This window comes from Chlorocebus sabaeus, chromosome 22 (assembly GCF_047675955.1).
Source record: "Chlorocebus sabaeus isolate Y175 chromosome 22, mChlSab1.0.hap1, whole genome shotgun sequence".
NCBI classification, from domain to species: domain Eukaryota; kingdom Metazoa; phylum Chordata; class Mammalia; order Primates; family Cercopithecidae; genus Chlorocebus; species Chlorocebus sabaeus.
The window spans coordinates 89,618,248-89,643,667 of record NC_132925.1 but is presented as its reverse complement, the minus strand read 5'-3'; the positions used below and the strand labels follow the sequence as shown (position 1 = coordinate 89,643,667).

Genomic DNA, 25,420 nt, shown 5'->3' with positions numbered 1-25,420 from the left:
AGTTGCCACAAACCTTCAACTGCAAAAAACACAATATCTGCAAAACGCGATAAACCACAATAAAATGAGGTCTGCTGATATGTATATGCACACACACGCACAAACTATAACAACATATTATAATGATACAAAATGCTCACCCCAGCACTGACACAGAGCAAGGACTCAGTGTGGATTCACTGCTGCAATAACAATTTTTTTGTGTATGATTATTCAGCCCTCTTGAATTGCTTAGGAAGGATTTGGCATTCCACCCTATGTAGCCAGGCTCAATTCTAGTTCTTTGCCCTGTTTCTGGCCCCCTTCCCTGGTCCACCTGCCATTGAAGGCCTCTGTGTGCTGGACCTATTCTGTGTGTCTGAGTGGAACTTCATGAACAGATCAACTGAGCCTCTTTCCTTCCCAACCCAGTACACTGGAGTCTCTGGCAAGTCCTGACAGCTCTTCTGTGGTAACCAGCATGATGCTGATGATGCTGGGGATGGTGATAGAAGTGGCCAGGCTATAAGGAGACCATGGAGGCAGTGAGAGGATGGAAGGGATGGCGTTGGAAGCCATAGAGATGGTGGCCTAAGCTGTATTGGTGATGGTGGTGCAGTGGTGGTGACCTCAGGAGTGACCCCCATACAGATGAGTGGGGATGAGGAGAGGTGGATTGTCACAGTGTTTTCAATAAGGTGTGATAAAGGGGAGAGGTGCATGTGCTGTCACAGCAGCTCCATAACCCCAGGCTGGTGTTTGCTCACCTCAAATGCCCTGCCTTTGCTTGGAGCATGAGGAAGCACTCTAAGTCCTGAGTCAGGAGACCCTCAGCAGGATCCCTAGTGCCCTGCTCCACCCTGCACTTGGAGTCAACCAGTCAATGGGTCAGAGGGAGACAGGTCTTTTCCTGGAGGTCTTGCTAGCCAGGAAGAGAAGTGGGAGGAGGAAGAGGGCAGAGAGGAGGAGTGACAAGAAAAAGAGAAAGGAGAAAGAGGGGAAAGAGCAGGAAGAAGGAGGAGGAAGAAGAGAAGGAAATGCATGGGGTGGAGGAAGAGGAGGGAGAGGAGGAGAGGGCAGAGAAAGAAAAATCTGGGAGAAGGAAGGAGAAGCAGGAAAAGGAGGGAGATGGAAAAGAGGGAGAAGAGGAGAGAGGAAGAGGGAGAAGAGAGGGGAAAAAGAAGGAGAGGCAGAGGGAGAAGAGGAGGAGAAAGGAAAGAGGAGAAAGAGGAAGGAACAGAAGACAGAACAGGAAGAGGATGAAGGAGAGGACAAAGGGCCAATGCTCCTGGGGGCCTCCGCAGAATGCCTGGGGCAGGGCTGAGAAGTGGTCCTGGTGGTGAGGCCATGACCTTGGAAAGTTCAGAGGGTCCCTTCCTAGGGTCACGGTAGGCCCTTCTTAGTTGCTGAGCCCTTGGCTCATCACCAGGCCATTTGAAAGCAAGTGTCCCCTTGAGGAGAGAAGGTGCTAGCTAATCTGGCCTCTCTAAGGTATGGAACTATAAGGAGAGTCTGTGGGAGCTGCAGGCCTGAAATAGGGGCTGGCGATTGAGGTGATCACAGGGAGTCGTTGAATGGCTGGAGAGAGCTGTGTGGCTGGGCTGCCCCTGACCTGGCCTAGGCTAGAGGCTGAGCCCGCGGGAAGGTCCGGCGGTGTCAGCCGACCCAGGGGCTGCACCGCCACCTGCTGAGCAGCCCGGGCAGTCAGGGGTTCTGCGCCGCGGGGCCCACGCACGGGACCAGGGGCGCGCCGGCGGCGAGTGGGAATGAGGGGCGCGTAAGGGGGTGCTCAGGTGAGCGCAGGCTCGTTGCTCCCTGGCGCGCCAGCCCTTCTCGCCAGGGAGTTGGGTGCCCGGGTAAACACCAGGCGCGATGTGTGCGGTGTATTCACAGAGAGACAAAGCCAGGGCGGGGCGGGGGCGCCGCCCGCGAAGCGGGGGCGGGGGCGCGGGGTGCAGACTAGCCTCCCCCGGCGCGGGGTGCCCACAGCCTGTGAACCCTGAGCCCGGCCCACAGACAGGTGGAGCGGGGGCGGGGCGGTGGCTGGGCGGGTCCCGCCCCGGGGGTGGGGCTGGGCGGGCCGGGCGGGGCGGGGCTGCGCTATGCAAATATCGCCCACGGGCGGCCAATTGCCGGCGCTCCCCGCGCGGCTCTGAGCGCCCCGTCCCGCCGGCGGCTGCGAGACCAGAGCGAGCGAACGCACCGCGGCCGTCCGGAGAGCCCCGAGCGCAGCGCAGGACCAGGGCACGCCGCGAGGAACCGTGCAGCCCGGCGCGGCCGCCCGGCCGGGGTCCTGCAGCCAGGAGAGCGCAGAGCTTCGAAGCCGAGTGCGCGCCACCGCCCGCGCCCCGCGCTGGGGAATGCGCCCTCGGCGCGCCGGCCAGGGGGCGCCCGCAGCCCGCCCCGTGGGAGGCGGCCCCGAGCGCCCCTGAGTCTTCCCATGGCCCGGGCTGGGGCCCGGGCCCTCGGCTGCTGACGCGCCCGAAGCCCGCGGAACCGGTTAAGCCGCGGCCGCGGCGCCGATCCCGGCTGAGGCGCAGCGGCGAGAGGTCGCTGGCAGGGCTATGGCCCCGGGGGGCCGCTAGCGCGGACCGGCCCAACGGGAACCGCTCCGTGCCGCCGCCGCCGCCCGGGCGCCCAGGCCCCGCCGCTGCGGAAGAGGTGAGTGCAGCGGGAACCGGGAGGGAGCGGGCAGGCGGCCGGGCCACCCCGCGACCCCTCTGGGACCCGCGGCACTGCAACTCCGCAGAAGTGTCCGGCGAGCGGGGCTCGTCGAGCCGGGGGACTGCCTGCGGACATAGGGGCGACAAGGCTAGGGTGGGATTCTTACCTGTCCTGGCGGCCCGGACCCCTTACCTACGGGGCGGCGTATGGATGTGTAGATGATGTGGCCTGCGGGGTCACCAATGTACAAAGCAACTTTTTCCTGCAAGGTTCTGGATGGGTGCTTTCATACACCCCCTACCTTCACGCTTCTGGAGCGGGAGTTCTGATCCCCCTTCGCCTGCCTCAGCTCTCTCTCTCATTAACGCCTGAGGCAGCGCTCTTCCCCGTTGGTGCGCCTGCCCTACCTCAGTGTCTCTACTTGAGGACTGGTCAGCCCGAAGGGAAGCGCTATACTGGCAGTCCCCACGTGGGGGGTCTCCCAGATCAGCAGGGTGTGAGGACCGCCAGTCCTGAGGCATTTCTCCCAGCATTGTGCCAGCCCCTTGACTGCCAGCTGCCACCTTGGGTTTGCTTTTACAGCAGAGTACTGCCTGGATTAGGGGCATGGCTGTATGTAGGGTGTAGGTGAGCTTGGAGAGCCTGTGGTCAATCCCTAGTTTGAACCAGGGGTCCCAGTGGTGAAGTGGGCAGGGAATGGCGGGGACTTGGTGGGCTTGCCTCAGCAGATGGGACAGGAGGGTATCGAAGTGGCCTAGGAATGAGGCAGTGCTGGCAGGAGTTGGCTGGAGCTGGGGCTGGGGGCCCCACTAGATAAATAACTCCTAATTCTTGAGATAGCTGTGTTTTGCCACCAGAACATTACTGCTTGGGGGAGGTGAGGGACACTCCAACCAAAGACACTAGTATGTCCACCCTGAAGCTGGGCCAGGTTGGGGACCTCTGTCCTCCTGAATTCACCCAGATAGTCTCCCAGTAGTTGTTATCCTAGTTGTAGAGAAGGGAAAACTGCACCCAGGGGTTGGGAGCCTCATCTCAGCCCAGGGGGTTGAGGCCTCTTCCCAGGCTACCCAGGGGGTGTGCCAGGACCCCACATGGTATAGTGTCTAAGCAGGCGGGGGCACAGGCACGCCTACTCCTGCTGCTCCCCCTCAGCTCCGAAGGAGCCAGGCCCGGAAGTGGGGAGGTGGGGGCTGGAGAGAAAGCAGGGGCCAGAGAGAAGGCGGCAGCCCAGCCTCAGCCACTCTCTGCTCAGCATACCTTGGGGGGAGGATGGAGCCAGGCTCAGGTGACCTTGACTGGGAAACCCTGGCCACAAAAGGGGGGTTTCAGTCCCAGCTATGCTGGGGTGGCTCTGCTTCCTGGTCCTTGAGGTGTTGGGGGATGGGGAAGCTGAGGAGCCAAGAAGGAGATAGAGCTCTTGTTGGCGGGGGGAGGGAATCTGAGGGGCTGGGTAGTGGGTGGGGTGCTGTTGATAATCTCCCCATGTTCCCCCACGGCCCCTGTTCCTGCCTCCCTTCCATCCAGGCAGTCCTCAGCTCGGAGGAGCCAACCTCCCTTCCTGGAGGCAGGCCGTCCACCCCCACCCCCAACTCCAAGCCTGGGTGGTCTGGATTCGGCTGGACAGTTTGACCACCTGGCCCCCTGTCCCGCCCCAGGTGCCACCGGACTCCTTCCTCTGGCCGCCTCTTCCCTGCACCCCTTGCCAGCCCCAGCTCCACGTTTCTTTGTTCAAGCGTCTCTCCTCCGTCCCTCCCTCTCTCCTCCCTCTCTCCTCCTCCCTCCCGCCTGCCTCCCTCTCTTGCTCCCTCCCACCAGCTTTTTTCCCTCCTTCCCTGCTTTCCTCCTGGTGGGCTCCCAGGTGGCGGTGGCTGTTCCTCCTCTGTCTACTGACCTGGGCTTGGTGTGACTTGGGGGCTTTTCTGGGGCTGGGGCTGGATGACAGGCATCTCGGGACTGGCAGAGGGGAAGGCACTGTGGGAATGCCCTCCCTTTCCGTCTCTGTCCTTCTTCTCCTTTTCTTCCTTCCCTCTCCTTCTTTCCCCCACCTGCCAGGCTGCCCAAGAAGGGGGCTGGACTTGAGACTGAGGCCCCAGCAGACTTGAGCACCCCCCCATTCACCTCTTTAAAGGGCCAAAGCATTTGGATGGGAAGTCCCTGTAGGGACCCAGTAGAAAGACTCCCCACCTATCTGAACACATTGGGTGACTCCAATCCTGTCCTTGGTGACACTGACTTCGTCAAGATGAACATGGATGCAGGAAAAAATGAGGTCATGGGGAGCGGGGAGGCGGGAGGCAGGTTGACACAAGCTCCGGATACATAGTATCGAAGCTCTCTGAGGGACTCAGACAGCATCTTGCGCCAGGACAGTATCTCCCAGCTCCCCTGAGCCCCACCCCACTAGCAGGTCAAGTTCTTGAGCAAACTTATGCTTGTAAGGACGTGTGTGGACCTGCAAGTGTGAACGTGTGCATATCCACAACTGTTATCAGGGCCCCCCAGGTGCACCTGGAGGGTGACGATGGCTGCACAGCCATTTCTCCCACCTGCCCCCACTTCTCAGAGCCTGCCATTCAGTCAGCACTAGCTTTGTGCCTCCCAGACTTGGGAAGGGGCTGGTTCTGATTCCCCCGTCCCCCAGTCAGCCTCCCCAGGAGGGAGCATATGTGATGGGGCATCTGGAAGGACCATGAGCAGCGTGCCAGGCCCTCAGGAGAGAACATACACACAGAGGGCACTGCATAAGGAGTGGGCCAAGAGGCTGAAGCTGCACTTCCTGTCTGAGGAGCCATGAGTGGTTTGCCTTGGCAGGAGAGGCAAGGGCTGGGGGAGGTGGGTCTAGGGATGTCATCAGGGTCTGATGAGTGGGGCCTAAGAGTCAGACTGGAGCCTGGGTCTCTTGCCTCAGCATTGAGCAGCTATGGCAGCAGAGTCCCAGGCCATAGTACTGCCAACTCCCATCCCAGTGTCCTAGAGATGGGCCTGGGATCCTGCCTACCATGGAAGAAGGGAGTACACAGGGCAGATCTGGGGGATGGGGCTCATGTTTTCAGTCTGGATGCCCCCACCCGCAGTGCATCCGGTTGGGGGGGATGGTAGGAGTTGGCGCTGGTTTGTGCCGGGAGGGAGCAATATGTTCTGACAACTGGTGCTGGGCTGCGTTTACCCAACAGCCAGCCTGCCTGGGGAGACAATATTTGAAAAACAGTATTGAAACTTGGACCTGCTGGGGCTGTGGGGGATTCTGAAGGGGGCAATGCTACTGGCCCAGATCCAGCCCCAAGCCCACTGGCCATCCTATCTTCCCTTCTTTGCCCTCTAGAGGCGGAACTGGAAGTTTTCCCTGGCAGGAAGTCCTTCTGCCTGTCTGACCTGGGTCTCTCCTGCTTTGATTTTAGTAAAAGTGTACTCTGCCATTCTCTGCCTTTCCTTTTCTGACTGGTGCTCCCTCTCTTCCATCTTGGGCTGTCTGCATGTGTTTCATTCCCCCACTCTCTCCTGTGCCTCCCCTCTACCACAATAATCAGGTCCAGGTTTCTCTGTACTGGGAGAAGACCTGTGGCTGGAGCAGGCAGGGATGCACCCCATCTGTTCCCCCATTCCTCCAGGTGGGAGGGAGAAGGAGTAACCCACTTTATTGGGCGTGGATGCAGGGGAGAAAGGAGAAAGCATGCTGGGAGCTGGAAAGAGCACTAAGATCACCTAGTTGGGCTGGGCCCTGTGAATGGAATTCAGTATGCTATGAGGGGTAGGGTTTGAGTCTCTAGCAGCCCCCATCAGTTCTGGGGACCCCAGGCTGGGGCCCATTGGTACTATCTCCCCAGACAAAGGCAGGCCAAACAACGCATATGAGGTGTGCACACAGGGGCATTCATGGCCCCAGGCTGGGGGTGGAAGCGTGGAGGTACCTATCAACCTCTTTGTTCACCTTGGATAGAAAATGAACAAGGGAAATGTTGGTATGGTCAGACTCCCCCATCTGCCTCACACATTCCAATCTTTTTTTTCCCCTTCCCAGGTGTCTAGAGAGTGGAGCCTGCCTCCTGGGCCCTAGGCCCCTCCCACAATGCTTGTCGCAGGTCTTCTTCTCTGGGCTTGCCTACTGACTGGGGCCTGGCCAGCCTTCCCCACCCAGGACCACTTCCCAGCCACACCCCGGGTCCGGCTCTCATTCAAAGGTAAGAAGCTGTTTTGTTCTTCCCCAGAAATCATCCTCTCTTTACAATAGCGCTTGGTTCCTCTGCACACGAGAGAGAGGGTGGGTCAGGACAAAACCAGGACAAATTGTACAGCCACATAGGTTGTGGGGGAGAAGGGGGACTAGGGAGGTGGTGACTTGCTGAGAAAGGCTAGAGAACTGACCCACTTAGACACTTAGCAAAAGAGTCCAGAGTCTGGGCATCTTCCGGAGTCAGACTGCGGGTTCCTGAGCTGGGTGGCCTGGGGTCTGTAGGGCATATCTCTCTGTATGATAATCGGAGAGGTGGCAATGTTACTCCTTCCAAACTTGTGTCTGCTGCGGCCCCTCCTTGCCACTGCTATGCATCTGGTCCTGCCCTGAGCAGCCCCTGGGGTGGAAGGTCAGGCAGTTGGGCAGACACTGGAACCTCTGGAAGAGCAGGACCTGCTCTCTTGGGGTGTGGATGCTCCAGGAGCCTTCCTACGGTTTCCAAGTTGGAAGGGTTCCTAGAATCTGGGAGGGGACTGTTGGCTGTGACTGGCAGGGAGGCCACCAGTGGGTTCAGGCAGAGCACGTGCTACTGTTAGGGCCTGAGCTCCTGAGCTCCAGTGAGCACTTTGATGAGAAGTCACTGGGAGGTTTCAGTGATGGGCTGGGGTCTGCAGAGTGAGAGGCTGGTCGCCCACTCCATCACCATTGCACTTAACCCACTGGGCAGGTGCACGCACATGGTACACATATGGATGTACAGATGGCTCACTTGAGAGCTACTTCCTCAAGGGTGTGTGTCATCTGAAGAGTCTACCCTGGGCCCAGGGTGAGGGGCAGTGGCCATGCTGGGGCCTGGGGGACCTGGGGTCATTGGGAGTTCTCAGCCTTGGCCCTCCTCTGGCCAGAGGTAACTTCATCCAGCCGCCTGCCCTGGGTGGGGTCGACTCAGCCCTGGCTGGCCAGATTTCCGGGCAGCCATATTGGGGTGAAAGGCTGGGGTGACCTTTCCTTCCTTGGGCTTGGAGGAGGCCCAGCCCCCACCTCACCATGTCCCCCAGCAGGGCCCCTCCCCTGGCCTCGTCCCACCCTGGCCCTTGACGGAGGAGAGGGGGAGTAAGCTGCTTATCATCCCTCTTCCCAGTCACCGGTTCCTGAAATTTCTGAGGCTGTGCCTGGAAGGAGTCCCCTGCAGGGCCTGAGAAATGGGCCGAGAAGAGTTAATTTGTTTGGGCTGAAAAGCAGCCCCCTTCCCCGGCCCGGGAAGGTGAGATATTTATTCTGCTGATACCTCCACCCTTCCCTGGTGGAATTCTTCAGAGCAGATTAATAAATCTTGAAGGGGCCAGTTCCCCCGACCCCCTCCCTGGCCCAGGGTCTGGCAGTGAGAGTACAGTGTCTCCTCCCCCAACAGTGGAAGGGAGGGGTGGCTTGGTCTCCACACCCCTGGGACCTTGCGTCCACTCTGGGTGTTGTTTTTGTCATCATGCATGCAAGCAAGCAGGAGGGGCAAGACAGAGAGAGGTCTTCTGTGTGCTCCTTCTAAGCCTCCCTGGACCTCCAGGGGCAAAGGCTTTTGTTGCTGTTTTCCAAAGAGAGAAACTGAGGCTCAGGCAAGGGCTGGGTCAAGGTCAGGCAAGAGGCAGAGGCAAAGCCAGAAATAGAACCCTGGTGTCCTGGCCTTGCCGGTGCCCACATGCGTTGGGTCGATTCCCTCTCAATTAGCTCTGAAGCCGACACCCGCAGTGACTAAAAGCTGAGCTCGCTGGCAGCCAGCCTGGGTGCTGCCTGTCGTGGCTGCCTGGGGTGGGGCTGCAGCGTGCCTGGGGCCACCCATCCCAGGGCCCCTGTGCCTTTGCGCAGGCAGGTTCCCCTGCCCTGAATGACCTTCCCTGTTCCGACCTGGCCTTGTGTCCTAATTTTGTGCTTAGACGTCACTTCCTACTGTATGGCAGGCCCCGTGCTGAGTGCTGGGGACTCTGTGGTGAACAAGATGGGGTGCTCACAGTCAAGCTGGCAGAAAAAGCAATGGACACCTGGTTGGTCAGGGCCACCTGGGAGCCCAGCACCTGCTGTGTACCAGGCCCTGTGTATCCCCACACACTGGGTGGTCTCAGCCTAGTTATGCACACATGAAGTGGCCCTCAGTGAGGAGCAGGCCCTCACCAAGTGTGTGTGGAGTGAGAATGGAGACCAACACTTCAAGAAACGGCTCCCACCATCTTCCTCCCAGGGTACACGTGGGTGGCACAGAGAAAGTTACTCTCAGAAGCACTGCTGGTCACTGTGGCTCCATGTCATACTTATTTCATCTGTGCCTTGGATAGACATGGCAGTTGACACCCCAGGCCTACAGGAGCTCAGGCTGGGCACTCCCTGCCCTGCCCTAGGTCCTGCTGCAGTGGGGAGGTGCCAGTTCCCGCCTGGGTAGGGCTGGACCCTCCAAACTGGAGGTGCTGGCATAAGGGGCCATACTGCCCAGGGTAGATAAAGGAACAAAGGCAGGAACTGGGCCAGGCTTGGGTTTGCTGCCCGCCCATCCGCCTGGGCACCCCAGCCAGGTCTAGAGCCAGGAGGGTGTGAGGGTCAAGCAGCCCAGGGTTCCCTCAGATTAGGGGCCTCCTATGGCCCAGCTTCGGGGCTTCAGCAGCACAGCCAAGATCAGGCAGAAGTGAGTCAAATGGAAAAGATTTCCAGGAGCAGGTGAGGGGTTTGTTCATTCCTCACTCTTGAGAGAGTGGAGCCTGGGCTGAAAGCCTGGACAGACCCTCCTTCCTTCACCCATCCATGCCTGGGCCTGGAGTCCCCTTCACCCCAGAATTACTGCCAGGTCTTAGAGAAAAAGCTCTTCCTTCCCCCACCCTGAGATGACCCAGGCTCTGGGGCACCACCTCCTTCTGTGGCAGCAGCAGGGAGGTGTGAGGGCCCTGCCAGGCCCTTTGTTCAGCCTGGGGAGTGTTTACTTTTTCCCAGGAAGCTACCCCACGACACACTGCTGCTGCCTGGGCTGGGTTTGGCCAGGGATTGGGGCCAAGAGATGCTTGGTGGGGTAGAAGGACCCTGTGATGACATGAGATGGTTGTGCTGCTAGGGAAGCTGAGGCAGGAGTAGGGAGAGGGAGCAGAAGGTCACCCTGCCAGGGGAGGTCAGGAAAGAGGAATATAATCGAAATAGTAGTAGGAGCCCACGAGGATAACCAAGCAATGGTCCCTCCAAGGCCTGAGGAGGGTCTGCCTAGGTTTCCTCTGAGGAAGGAGGCTTGCAGGGGCCAAGCAGCTTCCCAGGTCACTCAGGAGCAGGACTGAGATGGAGCCTGGATCTGCCTGATGCCTGAGTCTGTCCCAGGACTGAGAGTGGAGGGCAGGGATGGTGGTGGTGCTGGAGGCACAGACCTTTCGCACGAGCTAGGAACAAGGAAGATTCCAGTATTCTGCAGTTCTGGTTTAGCCTTCCTAGCCTCATTTCCCAAAGAAAGGGCTGGGGTTGCATTGGGCAGGCTCCCTCATGCCCTCTGTCTGCTGAAGCAACAGAATTGGGGTTTGCTTATTTCCAGCCTATAAATCCAGCCCTCCATCACTCCAGCCCTTCCACTGAGCAGGGTCCCTTGGAAAGCCTCTCATGTCAGAGATGGGAACACCAGGGCCTAAGAGAGGAAAGGGCTCCTGTTCCAGAGCAGCCTGGAGTTTGGGTCCTCTGGGCCAATGGCCCAGAACAGTGCCACTGCTCACATCATTTGCATGTGGCATCAGAGGACCAAGGTTGTCAGGTTTGGAGATGATGAGGTTAGAGATTAGGAAGGGTCACAGCCCATTGACTTCTGCTCAGGAGTTGGTATGAGTTGAGGTGCCTCTAGCAAGCCTTGATGGGGCCTTAGCCCTCAGGCCTGGTGCAGGAGTAGGGGTGGGGCTGGAGAGCTAGAGGATCGGCTCTTGTCCCCCAGGGGCTCCTTGGCCAGCCAGAGCAAGGCATGGGCTTTGGTGGGGGAGGAGGGGGAGGAGGCCCAGGAGCTTTGAGGCCAATGTGGCACCAGGGAGCTGGGTGGGAGTCAGGAGGCTCTGGCAGCTACAGTGGGGGTTGGAGCTCACAAGCCAGGGAGGGTGGGTGTTCCAGGATGATGAGGGAGGAAGGAAGACTCAAAGCATGAACTTGAGCCCAGATCCCTTGAGCCCAGATCTGGAGTTTCAGTTTTCTGGAAATGGGAGCTGCCTTACTCCTGAGAGACTTGGAAGTAGCCGCTTTGGAGATGGGAGGTCCTGGAAGCTGCCCATCCCCCAACTGGCGAGGAATTGGTCTTTGGAGAGAATGGAGATAGGGTCCTTGTGCTTGCCTGAGAACCTGCCTGACACCCAGCCTGGGTCAGCCAGGCCAGGCGCTGGGGCTTTCAGATGTGGCCTTCCAGATCCAGTGGAGCTTCAGATGGGACCGCCACCGGCTGGGCCTCCACAGCACAGGCCTTGTCTCTGGTTCCCTGGCATGATGCCTGCCCCTCCCTCCCTGGCTCCAGCTTCCCTTGGCACTAAGCGAGGAGCTGGTGCATGCTCAAGGAGTAAATCATGTTCCTTGGCAGCCCCCGCTGCTTCGTAATCGTAAAGAATTTAAAGAGAAACCGCCAAGATAAAAATCTCACCCCAGCCCATAAAGGCATCTTTCACCCTGCAGCTTGGGAGACAGTGAACCTCAGAGTGGGCTCTTGGCTGTCTGCACCTGTGTGTATGCACCTCTGGCCCCTTGACCCCTCCAGAGGTGGTAATAGCTTAGAAGGTGGCTTTAGGGCCATGGGTACCTGGTCCTTGACTCCTGGGAGACCTCCATCTCCTCACTCAGGAGAGTGGAGTGCTTAAATTTGGTGTAATGCAGAAGTGGTGGTGGTCGTGGTTGAGCTGGCTGGTCTTAAAGGCAAAACCCAGTTTTACCAGTGTTAGCTGTGTAAGTCCAGCCAAGTGGCTTAGCCCCTCTGAGCCCTGGTTTCTCCTATGTAAGGTGGGAATGGCAGTGGCCCTGTGGAAGCAGCATCATGAGGGCTCAGACTGTCTTGCTTGCATCCTGGCCGCTGGTAGACCTTGCTTGGTGAACGTCATTCTGTGTTCCCACTGCCTTTTCTGGAAAATGGGAGTAAGAACAATACTGGCCTCATTGTGTGGTCAGGAGGATTAGCTGTGTGAGTATGGTCACTGTGGAAGAAATCTCAGTCACCAGGAGCGATCCTGAGGCTGGTAGGCAGGGGAGGGCAGGTCCAGGGGCATGCCCCAAGGAGTCCCGGACTACCTCACCCCTTCCTCCAGAATTCTAACTTTTGGTAAGGGAGATGGTATTTGGAAATGATTCCAGGAAGGACCCTGAGTCCTGTGGGGTGGGTAGAGTAGGGTCAGGAGGAGGAAAATTCCTACGATGGGTATCTGGGCAGGCTTCTTGGAGGAGGCTGCATCTCGAGCAGGGGAGGGGAGGTTGTGGGAGAGGGAAGAACCGGAGCACAGGGAGGGTGCATGTGGTGCAGCACCTGGGGAAGAGGACAGACGCTAGATGCAGTCTTGCTTTTGGGACAAAGATGTGGAGTTATACTTTCTGTTTCTGGCTTTTAAGCTCTTTTCCCTCATGGCAGAGGTACTAAATATGTATTGTGGAAAAATTCCAGTGATATGGATGCATTTGGCGGGAGTGATGCCTTGGAAGTAGCTCCCTAGAGACTGGCTCCAAGGCCTGGTTGAGGTGCACAGTTGGCTGCAATAACTCCTTCTGTGAATGCTGCTTCAGCTCCTACCGTGTGTGCTAGGGGTGACCAGACCTGGGCTACTCACTCAGGCATCTGCAGGGCTGGGCAGAAAGCATGTTTGCCTGGCTTGGCCTGGTGCTATCCTGGGAATCTGAGCCCCGCCTCAAGGAGCCCTGGGAACTTTGGAGAAGCAGAGAGGATTCCTGCTGCATTTTTCTTAGAAATAGCAAGAGGGCCTTTGCCAGAGGCCTGGATGCCAGAAGGCTATGGTCTGAATCCAAAGCCTAGCTCACGTGGGTGCCAGAGCTTGGCAGGCCTACAGCCCCCCACCCAGGCTGCTGGGCAGCCCCAGGGAGTGGGTGGAGGCCTCCTGGGCTCCAGTCCCTGACCACTAGTTCTGACCCAGCAAAGAATGGGGTCTGGGCAGTGGCTGCTGGCCTAGGATTGGGGGGCTAGCCTGTTGGGGAAGGAGCAGGGCTCATCCGGGCTGACAGGCTGGGCTGACTTCTGGCACTCTCACTGGGCCGAGAGGAGCACTGGCTATCTGGTGCATCTCTGCAGGGCAAAGACAGACCCAAAGCAACCGGCCCCTCCAGGGATCAGGAAGCCTCGCCTCCGGATCCCCCTTCCCCCACTCTTCTTCCTTCCTTCCTCTCCCTACTCCCCCTTGCCTCCACCCCTCCCTTTGCCACCCCTCTTGGCTTCCTACCCGGACATGCTCTTTCCTCGGACGTCTCTGTACCCAGCCAAGAGCCTTGTTCCTTCCCACTTGGGGCTCGGTGCTGATGCCCTCATTTCCCCCCGGCCAGAGTCCACTGCCTGGTGTATCTGCTGTTCAGCCAGCATGGTTGCCTTCTAAGGGTCATACACTACAATTGGCAGAGCAGCTAGAATTCGGGAGCCCTTTGGGCTTCTACATCCCCAAGGCTGAGTGGGTAGCACTTCAGGGGACCTCTCCCGGCTGCCTGTACTGCCATTTTTATCAGTGCTGTCCTGGCTGGGCCCGAGGCCTGTGCAGCATGCTCACTGCCTGCCCTTGACTGGCTACCAGCTGAGTCCTGCTGAGGTCCTAACCCAGCCTCACTGCATCCTCCAAGGCTGACCCCAAGCATGCACCTGTCTGCTCTGTACCTTGGTTTCCCCATCAAAATGTTGGGGAGGGGCTAAGACTATCTGGAACATCCTGGAAATCTCTGGCTGGGTGATGTGAAGGGGCTGCAGGGACCACAGGATTCTGAGGAAGGCTGCAGAGATGGGGGCTGGGCCCGGGGCAGGGGGAGGGTCTTGACACCCACCAGCCTGTTGGTCCCATCCTGGCCTGTCTGTCTGGGTGATTTATCAGAGTAAATGAGCCATGGAGAGTTTGTTGTCTTTTGCAGTCATGGGGAGGAGGAGGTGGTGGAGGAAGGAGTGAGGGGTTTCCGGGCCAGGTCTGGAATGTGGGAGGAGGGGGTGGGTCCCCTGGGGGTCTCTGAAACTGGAGGCACTCACTGAATGGCCTTTTCACTCTCCTCACCTGAGAAATGGATCAGTGCGGCCCTCCCCTTCAGAGCAAGCCCCTCTTTCCACCCCGTTCATACTTCTTGGGTCACATTCCTGTGTGATCTGCTTGTCTGGTCACCTCCTCCCACCCCCTGCTCAGGGCCAGGTCTCGATCACAGTGTCCTTCCAAAGCTGAGCCGGAGCCCTGACTTGCCCAGCTGGTGAATGCCCAAATGTGTTCTCACAGGCAACCATGCATGCTGTTAATTTCCAAGTGGGACGTCTAGGCCTCTGGAACTACTAGCCCAGGCCTAGGATGGTCAGGTGCATGGGACCATGGCGAAGGCAGGGTTCAGTGGAGGTGCTGAGGCCAGAGAGCCCCCATCTTTTGGGACAGAAGGTCAGAAGTCATTGGGTGTCCTTCAGGGATGAGGCGTGGACCCCTGGTTCTGGGCTGGCGAGTCAGGGAGTGATCCTGCTGCTCCATCGCTTCTGGCTTTTCCTGGTTTGAGGCTGAGCTGTGCCCTCAGCCTATCCTGTCCTGGGCGGAGTAGGTGAGCGCTGGGGCGGAACGGGCGTGGGAACAGCATGCCTGGACCTGCTGGCCCCAGCCCCCTGCCCTCAGCCTTCAGTCACTGAAATGGGAGGGAAGTATACAGCAGCATTTTGGCCCAGCTGGGCTCTTACCCCTGTATGGTGTTTACTGAACAGCTGGGATGTTTACAGTAGCCCTTGCAAAGGAGCCCCTTGTTCCAGGGGATTTCCCATCTTGAGGGTCCCTCTGGGGCTCTTCTGACCTCACCAACTCCCTGCACCCCTGGGATAGATGTGTCAGGGATACAGAGACCATAACCATCTCCACCCTTGCCACAGCCAGTGGCGTCTGTCCCCTTGGCCTCTGGCCTTGGCGTCCCTCTGCCCTGGAGGAGCCAACATTTCCCACTGCATTTCCTAGAGTGGCAGCTCTAGGTGGTGAAATACGGTAACTGGGTCCCCAGTTCAGACATTTAAATTAAATTCAGTCAGAGTGATTATTGAATAAAAACATGCGGAGTCATTTACATGTTAATTATGTTGAATGGACTACTAGACCATAATTAGTTGCTAATTGGGTGAGAGTGGCTGTAATTGGTTTTGTTGGCACCGACCTGGCTTACCTACCTGGGGGGAAGTGGGGGTTGGTGTGGGTGGCTCCTAGGGAGGCCCTCTGGGTCTCCAATCTGGAAGGCCTGGCTAGAGATGGTATGGGGGGGTCAGATCTCGAGGGGCTTAGGGTCAGAGGAACCTGGAACCTCTCCCCGGGGAGGGTACAACTGGGGTCTGGCTTCTAGGGTTCACATCCAGAGCATGGGGGGAAAAGGGGGAACTGAGGGAGCTACCCCAGATCAGGCTCCCCTGCCCAACCCCATGTGGGACCTGGGCTTGAACAAATGGTGAGTGCCCAAGAGTGGGTCTGTGGGAGCACAAGGCAGGTGTCACTTGGGTGTATCTCTGCACATGCTGGGCCCTGGGTTGGCCTGATCAGGGTGTCATTGGGGTGTAAGTGGGTGTGCCAAGCAGGGGGAAGGTACATGCAAAGGCATCTGGGCCTCTCTGCCCTCCCCACTTAGCTTGGCTGGGGTTCCCGGGGTTGTAGGTCTGTGGCCATGGACTGAGGCCTTCCGGCTGGCCGCTCATTAAAAGAGGATTAGGCTGAGAGCCAGGGGGCCAGCCCAGTCCCCAGGCCTTCCTCTGGGGCTCCTCACAGCTTTGGGGGAGTGATAAAAGGGCTGGGGCCCCCCTTCCTGGATCCTGTGGGAGTATCCAGTAGGAACCACCTGGGCCCTATGGTACCACTGCTACCATAGCCTTGGCTACCTCAGTTTCCCTCCTCAGAAGGTCAGGAGGTCTGTCTTTCTGGTGGATGAAACACTGACAAAGACCCAGGCCGGCACCTCCCCTTGGCCCCCAGTCCCATCTCTCTTCAGCTCAGGGATTAGGGCTGTACTGGCTCACTAGAGGTCAGAGGTCTGAGCTAGGCTGCAGGGATCTGTCTATCACCCCCAGTCCCCATCACTGCTGGGGGAGGTGATGCTGTCAGTCAGGGCCTGTTGCTTTGTGGGGCTATAACCAAGGGGGCGGGCTGCCCACCTTTGCTCCAAGACCTCTTTTTTGCAGCAGCCCATGCCTCATTGGACACAGACCTGATGTCCTGGAGACCAGCAGCAAGGGGTAGGGGCTGCCCACTTGGGGTCTTTGGGTAAGGGCTGTGGACACGCCTCCTCAGTGCCTGTCCTCGCCTGCCCCCACCTTTAAAGTAAGGCGTCACCAGCTGCTTCTCAGAGATGAGGGACCAGGGGTCCCCCAGGACCCAGCCCCCTGTGCCCTGAGAAGGTCCTGCCTCTGGACCTGCACCAGGCTGCTTTGGGCCAGGACCCCAAGTGCTTGACGGCCATGAGAGAGTCCTAGAGGCCAGGAACGGCTGCGGAAATGAGGTGTCTGATGCCAGAAAAGGCTCTTCCTTCCTGATGACGGGAAAATCTTTCCCGGATGTCACCCCTCCCAACCTGTGCCCAGCCTGGGTGAGAGTATGGGGGTGGGGAGCCCTTCCCAGGAGACAGCACCCAGGCACACCACCCTTCCTTCCCCTAAGGTCAAAGCTTATCCAGGCTGGAGTCCTGATCCCCACAGAACCCTTGATCGTGCCCAGCCCCTCCCTCAACGTTACCATGGCATTCGAGGAGGCATGGCGCTCCTGCTGCCAGAGCCGGGCGTGGGACAGGTGGAGCAGATGTGGGGACTGGCCTGAGGATATGACCAGACTGGGTCTGCATCAGTCCTGTCCCCCATTGATGCCACCTCAGGTCCCAGGTTCCTTTGTTCCTTCTGTCCCAAGTCCCTGTCCCTTAAGGGAGCTGGGGCCTGGTAGGATCTGGCACCTGCCAACGGCAGGTTTTGGAGGAGGATACACAGGGCTTCTTGCCCACCCCCTGCTCTGACCCAGGCTTCTTGGAGGAATGAAGGCTCCCAGTTCCTTTGCCTCATGGTGGAGTGGGGAGCAGGGGACAGGACACCAGTTTTGCCTCTCACCCTGTGACCTGGGGTGAGTACCACTCTCCTTTGGGCCTCAGTCTTCCTGTCTGCAGCTGGGAGTACAGGGCTGTCACAGGGCCCCTTGTTTCAATTTTCACCTACAGTCTGGCATGAGTGGGATAAGAAGTCCAGCTGTGGGTTGAGAAGGCTGGAACTTTATACCTTCTTTGCTCTGGGACCCGGGGAAGTTCCCACCCCTCTCCACCTTGGTTCCTCTCTGGTAGTCTGGGTTTGGATGAATGATTTGGGATTTAGCTCTACTCCTGTAGGTTGGGGTTGGGGTAGGGACACCCTGGAGTTGGGAAGGCTGGAGCTGAGTCCACAGGAGGCCCCTTCCTGCCTTATAGCCCTCTCTGCTCCCCAGTCTAGCACTAGGAAATGGGGTAGCTGGGGTGGGAATGGGGGTGAATGTCCTACAAGAGGTAGTGACACCTGGAAGCCTGCTTCCTTGGGGAAGGACTTGGGACCGCATCCCACTCTACTTTCCCTGAAAGGCAGACACCCATGAAAGATGGTTTGGGGGAAGACCCGAGGAATGCCAGGCTGTAAGCCTCTCTCTGAGATCAGAACGGGGTCACTGATCCTCAGGGTCACTGTGAATGTCAGTACCAGGAGGGCCTGAGAGATGGTATAGACTGGAGAATGAGGGTCAGAGAGCGAGAGTGCCCCCACCTCAGGTCATGAAGCTCACCCAGAAACTCAAGGCATAGCCAAGGATCCCTGACCCTGGGTCCCACCCCTTCCCCACCATGCACGGCCTCCTGGGGTTCCCCTCTCCCCCCACACTGTTTTCACAGTGATCAAAGCATCACGTCCTGTGACACCAGAGCCATTGACGCCATATCCCGTGGCCACTGGGAGGGGTCCTGCAGGTCCTGAGTCATGTGCCCTGTCCATGGGGAGCGAGTCATCTTCCGGCACTGGCCCTCCTGGCAAGCAGTCTCTACCACCAGGACTGGCTTCCCCTGGGCCTCCCACTCCTTCAGCCATGGACCTGGGTGGGAATCCCACCCCCAAGCACTCTGGCACGTCACATCCCTCCCCTGTGCCCTTGGTATTGTGAGCACAGGGCTTTGTGCACAGCGGGTATTTGATAACTGAGCAAGGGGCTCCCTCCACCCCCACCTCCACTAAGGGGCAGACTGGGGGCAGGGGGTAGAGAGGGTCAAGGCTAATCTCTTGCCCCTAAGCTGGGACTCAGTTTCCTCACCCTCTGAGTGTTCTCTACGGCCTTTCTCACAGAGGGAACTGGAGCCTGGGAGTGCTGGGGCTTTGCGAGAGGGTGGGGGACTCAGACTTGGGCCTTGGGCTCTGGAAGCCATGGTACAGGGTTGAGATTGTAGAGGCCCAAGGCTGGGCAGGATTGGAGCAGGGGGATTATGGCTGATTGGGTTACTGGGGACTTGATGGCTGAAGCTTCCCCTTAACCAGAGTGCCTGTGTCTGAAGGCACCCACTTAAGCCTGTACCCCCTCCCCCTGCCATTGCCCCCAAAGTGCCCCCTAGCCCAGGGGACAGGTAAGGGCACGACCGAGCCATGCCCCCAGCCAGGGTATAAATAACCCCCTGGCGGGCTGTCCTAGCCTGGGGGGCCTCCACTGGCAGCCCCACTTCCTCTCTGGCCACTTCCCAGCCTTTGGGGTGGGGGAATGTTTACTTTCCTGTTGTCACTGTGGGTGAGTGGCCAGGCGGCGGACTCCGTGTGGCCCAACAACAGGTGCAGGACAGGTGCCCAGGCCGCCCTGCCCAGGACTTCAGAGGCGCCGCCGGACAGGCGGGCGAGGCCATCGCCAGGCAGGATCGGCCCTTTGATCCCTCGGCGTCCCTGCATCCCAGTGGTTGACCAAGGTCATCACCTGCATTCCCTTGTCACCGCATTGTCAGGGCCAGGCAGGGCAAGGCCTTTCCTTACCCGCTAGTTTCTCAGAATGAGGTCCTGGGACCAGACATGGGCTCTGGATCAGCTAGTGGAACCCTCTGACCCCAGCCCACCTCTGCCCCACCTTCAGGCTGTGTCTAGGGCCTCAGATCCTAGCTGTTCTCCCCCTCCAGGTGCCTTGGGGCCTGGCCCAGGCCTCTCCCTTGACTGCCCCACCTGTGAAATGGGTTACCAGCTGGGGAGGGGAGATGAGACATGTGCGACCCCCTTGGTGAGTGCCTCATGTGTGACAGGACATGTGTGCGCCGTGTGCATGCCTGTGCCATGTGTATACACGCATGCGCTCTTCTCTGTGCTGCTATCTTAAGCCCCCTTTGTGTGTGAATATTCATCATCCTCATTACAATGTTCCCTCTTCTGCTGAGCTAAAGATAGCTGGGGGTGGGTGGAGAAGGGGCTTGCCAAGGGGACCCCTCGGCTCTCCCTCCCCTTGGAGGCAGGTTCCCAAGCTTCTAGGAGTCCTTTGTCTGTCATTGGCTGAGCCCCCTCTTGTCCTTCATCCTTAGGAAGGACTTTTCCCCAGCATCCTGGAGTTGGAGGGCCAAGGCTGCTGGACTCATGTAAAAACGAAACTAGAGGACCCAGTTGAACCCTGACCCCAGGATTGTAGCACCAGGGAGAGAGCCTCTTTCTCAGAAATGACTGTCCTGGATCATTCAAGGTGGCCTGAGAGTTCCACCATTAGCAGCCTTGTAGGGTCTGGGGGAAGCTGGGGTCTGTAGGGCAGTACGTCCAGCAGGGCTTTCTGGTCTCCTGGCTAACCTGCTTCAGACCAAGTGAGGACCTTGCTGTGCACCAGCTGTGCCCTCTGCCTGGTGGGCAGCCAGGGTAAGAACAGGGCATCCAGGCTCCATGCCAGAGTCTGCAGGCTGTCCCAGATATACCCGGCCACACCCCTATCTACTCATTAACCCTTTTAAGCCCCTGTGTGAAGCTGGCCCCACCCTGAGCGTGGGAGCATTAACCCCCACCTGAGCAAAAACTCTTTGATGCTGTTGCGTACCCTGGCCCGCACCCACCACCGCTTTCTTTGGGTCCCAGAGACTAGCTAGGGCTGTCTATGAATCAGGGGTTTAGCTTTGGGTGTGGTGCCTTCCCTGGCCTGCCTACCTGTCCCACTTTGTCCTCCCAGTCTGTCAGGGACTGAAGAGGGAGCTGAGAAGGATCCAGGAAGGGAAGCTGGAGGTTTAGACCACTGTGTGAGCTGGGCACAGTGGCTCATACCTGTAATCCCAGCACTTTGGGAGGCTGAGGTGGGTGAATCACAAAGTCAGGAGTTCGAGACCAGCCTGACCAACATGGTGAAACCCCATCTCTACTAAAAATACAAAAATTAGCCAGGCGTGGTGGGGTGCGCCTGTGATCCCAACTACTCAGGAGGCTGGGGCAAGAGAATCGCTTGAACCCGGGAGGCGAAAGTTGCAGTGAGCCGAGATTGTGCCATCGCACTCCAGCCTGGGCGACAGAGTAAGACTCCGTCTCAAAAAACAAACAAACAAAAAAATAAGCTGGGTGTGGTGGCTGACACCCGTAATCCCAGCTACTTGGGAAGCTGAGACAGGAGAATCTCTTGAACCCAGCAGATGGAGGTTGCAGTGAGCCACAGTCTCGCTACTGTACTGTGGCCTGGGCAACAGAGTGAGACCTGATCTCATAAAAAGAAAAAAAAAAAAGACCACTGTGTGGTGGGGGTCCTGAGGGGAACCTCAGGGCCTCAGTCTCCCCTTTGTCAGAGGGGGTATGGCTGGATGGTTTTCTGAAGGTCCTAATTGGTGTCCTGCCCTCCACCTGCAGAGTTGAAGGCCACAGGTACTGCCCACTTCTTCAACTTCCTGCTCAACACAACCGACTACCGAATCTTGCTCAAGGATGAGGACCACGACCGCATGTATGTGGGCAGCAAGGACTACGTGCTGTCCCTGGACCTGCACGACATCAACCGCGAGCCCCTCATTGTAAGGGCTGACCCTGATGTGGGACGTGGGGTGGGCATGGAGCCCCAGGACTCAGGGCATGTCCGGAAGGCTGCACCCTCTGACCCCCCTTTCTGCAGATACACTGGGCAGCCTCCCCACAGCGCATTGAGGAATGCGTGCTCTCAGGCAAGGATGGCAACGTGAGTTTGGTGGGATCCACAGGTGGGAAGGGGGGCAGGTGACTCCAGTGAGGGTGCAGGCCTGGCCAGGGCACCTATGCAGCCTTCCCTCTGGCCCCAGGGCGAGTGTGGGAACTTCGTCAGGCTCATCCAGCCCTGGAACCGAACACATCTGTATGTGTGCGGGACAGGTGCCTACAACCCCATGTGCACCTATGTGAACCGTGGACGCCGTGCCCAGGTAAGCCCCAGCCACCCTGGCCCTGTGTTTCCCCCACTGGTGGCTGCATCCCAGGGTCCTGATGGGAGGAGGGGCTTCAGCTGCAGCCCTGCCACTTCCAAGCCTTGTGATCTTGGGTGAGTGACTTCTTTCACCTCGCTGAGCCTCAGTTTCTTCACTTGAAAATGGGGCTAACCGCTGCCTTTCTCACAGGTCGGTGCGAGGAGGAGGCAGTGAGCTAAAGCTCCCAAAGCTCCTAGCACTGTGCCTGGCACATAGTAAGCACTTGCTCCATACGTGGCAACAGCTCTCTTGGCTATGCCTGTGGACTGTGCCCCCACGGCTGAGTCAGAGGGCCTGGTGGGGGCCTTGCAACAGGAGACTGGACACCTGGGTCGGCTTCTACCATGTGGCCTGGGGGAGAGCTGCCTTCTTCCCCCAGGGCCGGGGTTGTGGGGAGCTACCCCTTCCCCAGCTCTGCCCCTTCTTGCCTGCTTCCACCCTTTTCCATTTCCATGTGGGCATGTGTGTGAGCTGGCGTGAACTTGTAGGACATGTGTGAGAGTGACTGGATCTGAGGGGCACCTGTGTGTGCAGGAGTGTGCCAAGCCTGTGTGTATGTATGTGCACACGCATAGACGTGCTCTGGGGTCCCACGTGTTCAGGTGTGTTCCTGGCCTGTGTGGTGTTAGAGGCTGGCAGCCCGAGCCCGCTCCCCCAGCCCCTGCCACCCTCAGCTCTAACCCCTGTTCCTCATCTTCTCAGGCCACACCACGGACCCAGACGCAGGCGGTCAGAGGCCGCGGCAGCAGAGCCACAGATGGTGCCCTCCGCCCGACGCCCACAGCCCCACGCCAGGTGGGCCTCATCCCTCCAGGCCTTTGCCAGGCAGCACTGCCTCTGAGCGGAACTCACCCTGGGGCTGCACCTGAGGCCAGCCTCCCCAGGGCCTCCCCTCTACCTCTGTGCCCACACCCTGTCCCCACCCCTTCCCCTGAAGCGCCCTCAGGCTCAGAAGGCATGCCCAACTGGACTCATGTCAGCCTCAGTGTGACCCCTACAGGCAAGAAATAATGAAGCCGCCAGGTGGGGAAGACAGGAGCCCTGGGGACAGCCATGCCTTAGCCCTCAGAACCCATGTGTGTAGACACACAAGAGCACACAACAGTGTGGATGTGGGCCCTCCTCACTCAGCACCCAGAGTGGAAAGTGGCACATGAGTGCAGTCTGACACCTTACTCCCAAGTGTCCGTGCCCCATGCCTCCCATGGGTCATCTGTGGACACAGGTGTCCTGCACACTCACGTGCTTGGGGCGCTCTTCTCCCGGGTGGTATCTGTCCGCTAGTCATGACCTGGGTCTGGTCTGGGAGAGCTGGGGCTGGGCAGGGGCGGGCAGGGGGGCATGGGCTGCCGGCGAATGACAGAGCATGTTTGTGGTGGAGAGTGCAGAAATGCAGGATCATGTGGATTCTGTGTGTGTGTGTCCACAGTGTGAGCAGAGGGTTCCGTGTGCTGGCAGTGATACGTTCAGAGCTGTGTATGCACCCCTGTGTGTGCAGGAAGTCACGTGTGCAGAGTGTAACTGGACGTAGGCCTGTGTGCACCTTCCCATCGCCATCCTGCCACCTGCTGCCACCTCCTCCTGCCTCTGTTCCTCTCCTTGCCCCTTTCCCTCCCTCTGCCTGGCTTTCTCTTGTGGCCTATGTGCTCACCCCATCCTAGTGCCTTTTCCAGCCTTCCTCCTAGCATCTTCCAGGCTGGGCTGGGAGGCATGGGGGGGCTTTGTGAATTCCATGTGGTCTGGGCTGGACTCCTTGACTCCTGGCTCCCTGGGGAGACGTGGAGCCTGGGGGCTCTGCTGAGGGGCAGGAGAAAGGTCATGGCCCATGGGTCCATCCTGAGGACTACAGGTAGGACACAAAGCCTGAGGATACAGTAACCTTAGAGCTCTCTGGCCTGGCCAGACCTGATGGCAAAGTGCAGGACCCCAGGCCCTTAACCAGTCACTCCTACCCTGGCCAGGTCTGTAACTCCTTCTTGACCCAAGACAGGCAGCCACAGCAAAGAGCTGTGCCTCTGTAGCCCAGGGGGTCTTGGCCAATGTCTTTGTGAGCCAGTTGGCATGGAGGGGCTTCAGCCCCTACAAGCCCACTCCACGTCCATCTCATAGCCCCCAAGGCAGGGCCCCTTGAGACTTGATCCCCAGGTCTTCCCTAAGACCTGGGACTAGGAAGCACCTCCCTTGGAGCCCACAGCATGGCTCTGCCCTGGGAGACCTGGCTGGATGGAGTTTAAGGCCAAGGAGCTCTGGGGAGTGTAGGGGGTGGGCTCGGGGTATGTCTGGGGGCTCATTCTCACCCTGGAAGCCTGGTGACCTTACACTTCCTGGCTGAGGGACTGGCCTGGATCATGCTGAACCCCGCTCTGCCTTGCAGGATTACATCTTCTACTTGGAGCCTGAGCGACTCGAGTCAGGGAAGGGCAAGTGTCCGTATGATCCCAAGCTGGACACAGCGTCGGCCCTCATCAGTGAGTGCCCCCCAACCCCGCTCTACAGTCTCAATGTGTGACCTCTGCCCCTGGAGATGGGGAATGGCACCAACACTTACCCAAGGGCAGAAACCGTGACTAGGCTGTCCCTGAACTCCCCAAAAGGCCCCACTTAGCAAGGGGGAGAGGGTGCAGGCCAGACCCCATTGTAAGTCAAGGGCAGCAACTGGGTGGTAGAAGCCTCCACCTGGCCCCTTTGGATGGGGGACCAAGGAAGCCAGGTCCTACCCTGAAACACACAATGTGGTCCATGCAAAGTCCAGAACCCTCCTGACCACAGGCTTCCTAGAAGAGAATATAAGCCGAGTGCATATTGGGGCTAGTCTGAGAGGCAGTCCCATAGCATGTTCTTGATGTGTCTGAGAGGCTGGGAGAGCCCTGTAGGGAAGCACCAGCGGAGAGTTCTAGCCCTGTGATCAGACGAGGAGAGCATGTTTCTGGTCTGGGTAGGTGTCTGGGAGAGTTGGGGGCTGTTCTCTGAGTAGGGGTCCTGCTTGGGGTCTCAGGAGCAGCTGCTGCCCCTAACTGCAGGTTGGATGAACCCACCAGTGACCCTGGCTCATGCATGCTGCCTGTTTTCTGATTGTTCAACACAGTCTGCCTCTCAGAGCAGCTGTTGGGCACTGTGCCGCCTCCAAGCCTGGGAAAGGCCCTGGGGTCAAGGGGCAGACATTATCCTCCCACTCTTGGCAAGTGAGAAGGTCCTGATGGCAGAGCCCAAATCAGTCTGATGAGGAAAGACAGGGCCTGCCCTGGGGGAGCCTTAGATGTGGTATGTTAGAAGTAGGTATATTATTAAATTTTCAGGAATTTTTTGAGCCAGTTGTTAAAGACAACTATTATTAAAAGTTAAGGCCAGGCTCAGTGACTCACACCTATAATCCCAGCACTTTGGGAGGCTGAGGCGGGTGTATCATTTGAGGTCAAGAGTTCGAGACCAGCCTGGACAACATGGTGAAATGCTATCTCTACTAAAAAATACCAAAAAAAATTTTTTTTAATTACGTAAGTTTACAATTAAACATTAAAACAAAGGTAACAACAATAAAAAGTAACAAACGCTCAAAACTAGCCGGGTGCGGTGGCTCACACCTGTAATTCCAGCACTTTGGGAGATGGAGGCAGGCGGATCACCTGAGATTAGGAGGTTGAGACGAGCCTGGCCAACATGGTGAAACCTTGTCTCTACTAAAAATACAAAAATTAGCCAGACATGGTGGTGGGTGCCTGTAATCCCAGCTACTAGGGAAGCTGAGGCAGGAGAATCACTTGAACCCGGGAGGTGGAGGTTGCAGTGAGCTGAGATCGCGCCACTGCACTCCAGCCTTGGCAATAGAGTGAGGCTCCCTTTCAAAAAAAAAAAAAAAAGACTTGAAAATTGAAATTGATCTATGGGCTACAGAATGGATGTTGTGTTAGCAGGCATGAAGACAACATGTGTCTCCTTGCATACCTCCATCAGAGCTCTGATGGAGACCAAGTGCATTGTCAATGAGCAGCAATATTTTGAAAGGAATCTTTTTTTCTGAGCAGTGGG

General features: G+C 58.1%; 1 protein-coding gene across 2 annotated transcripts in view; it reads left to right on the top strand.

Moving 5' to 3' along the window:
• Positions 1 to 2,104: 2,104 nt before the first annotated feature.
• The window catches only part of SEMA3F (semaphorin 3F), a 33,986-nt gene continuing 10,670 nt past the window's right edge, over positions 2,105 to 25,420 (top strand). The window contains exons 1-7 of one of the 2 annotated variants that reach the window (XM_007984288.3): positions 2,105 to 2,640; positions 6,665 to 6,824; positions 20,811 to 20,971; positions 21,070 to 21,132; positions 21,233 to 21,352; positions 22,097 to 22,189; positions 23,769 to 23,862. In XM_007984288.3, coding sequence (XP_007982479.1) covers positions 6,713 to 6,824; positions 20,811 to 20,971; positions 21,070 to 21,132; positions 21,233 to 21,352; positions 22,097 to 22,189; positions 23,769 to 23,862 — 643 coding nt within the window. In that variant the 5' untranslated portion in view covers positions 2,105 to 2,640; positions 6,665 to 6,712. The remainder of the gene's footprint in view (positions 2,641 to 6,664; positions 6,825 to 20,810; positions 20,972 to 21,069; positions 21,133 to 21,232; positions 21,353 to 22,096; positions 22,190 to 23,768; positions 23,863 to 25,420) is intronic. The other variant, XM_007984289.3, reaches the window with a different exon arrangement.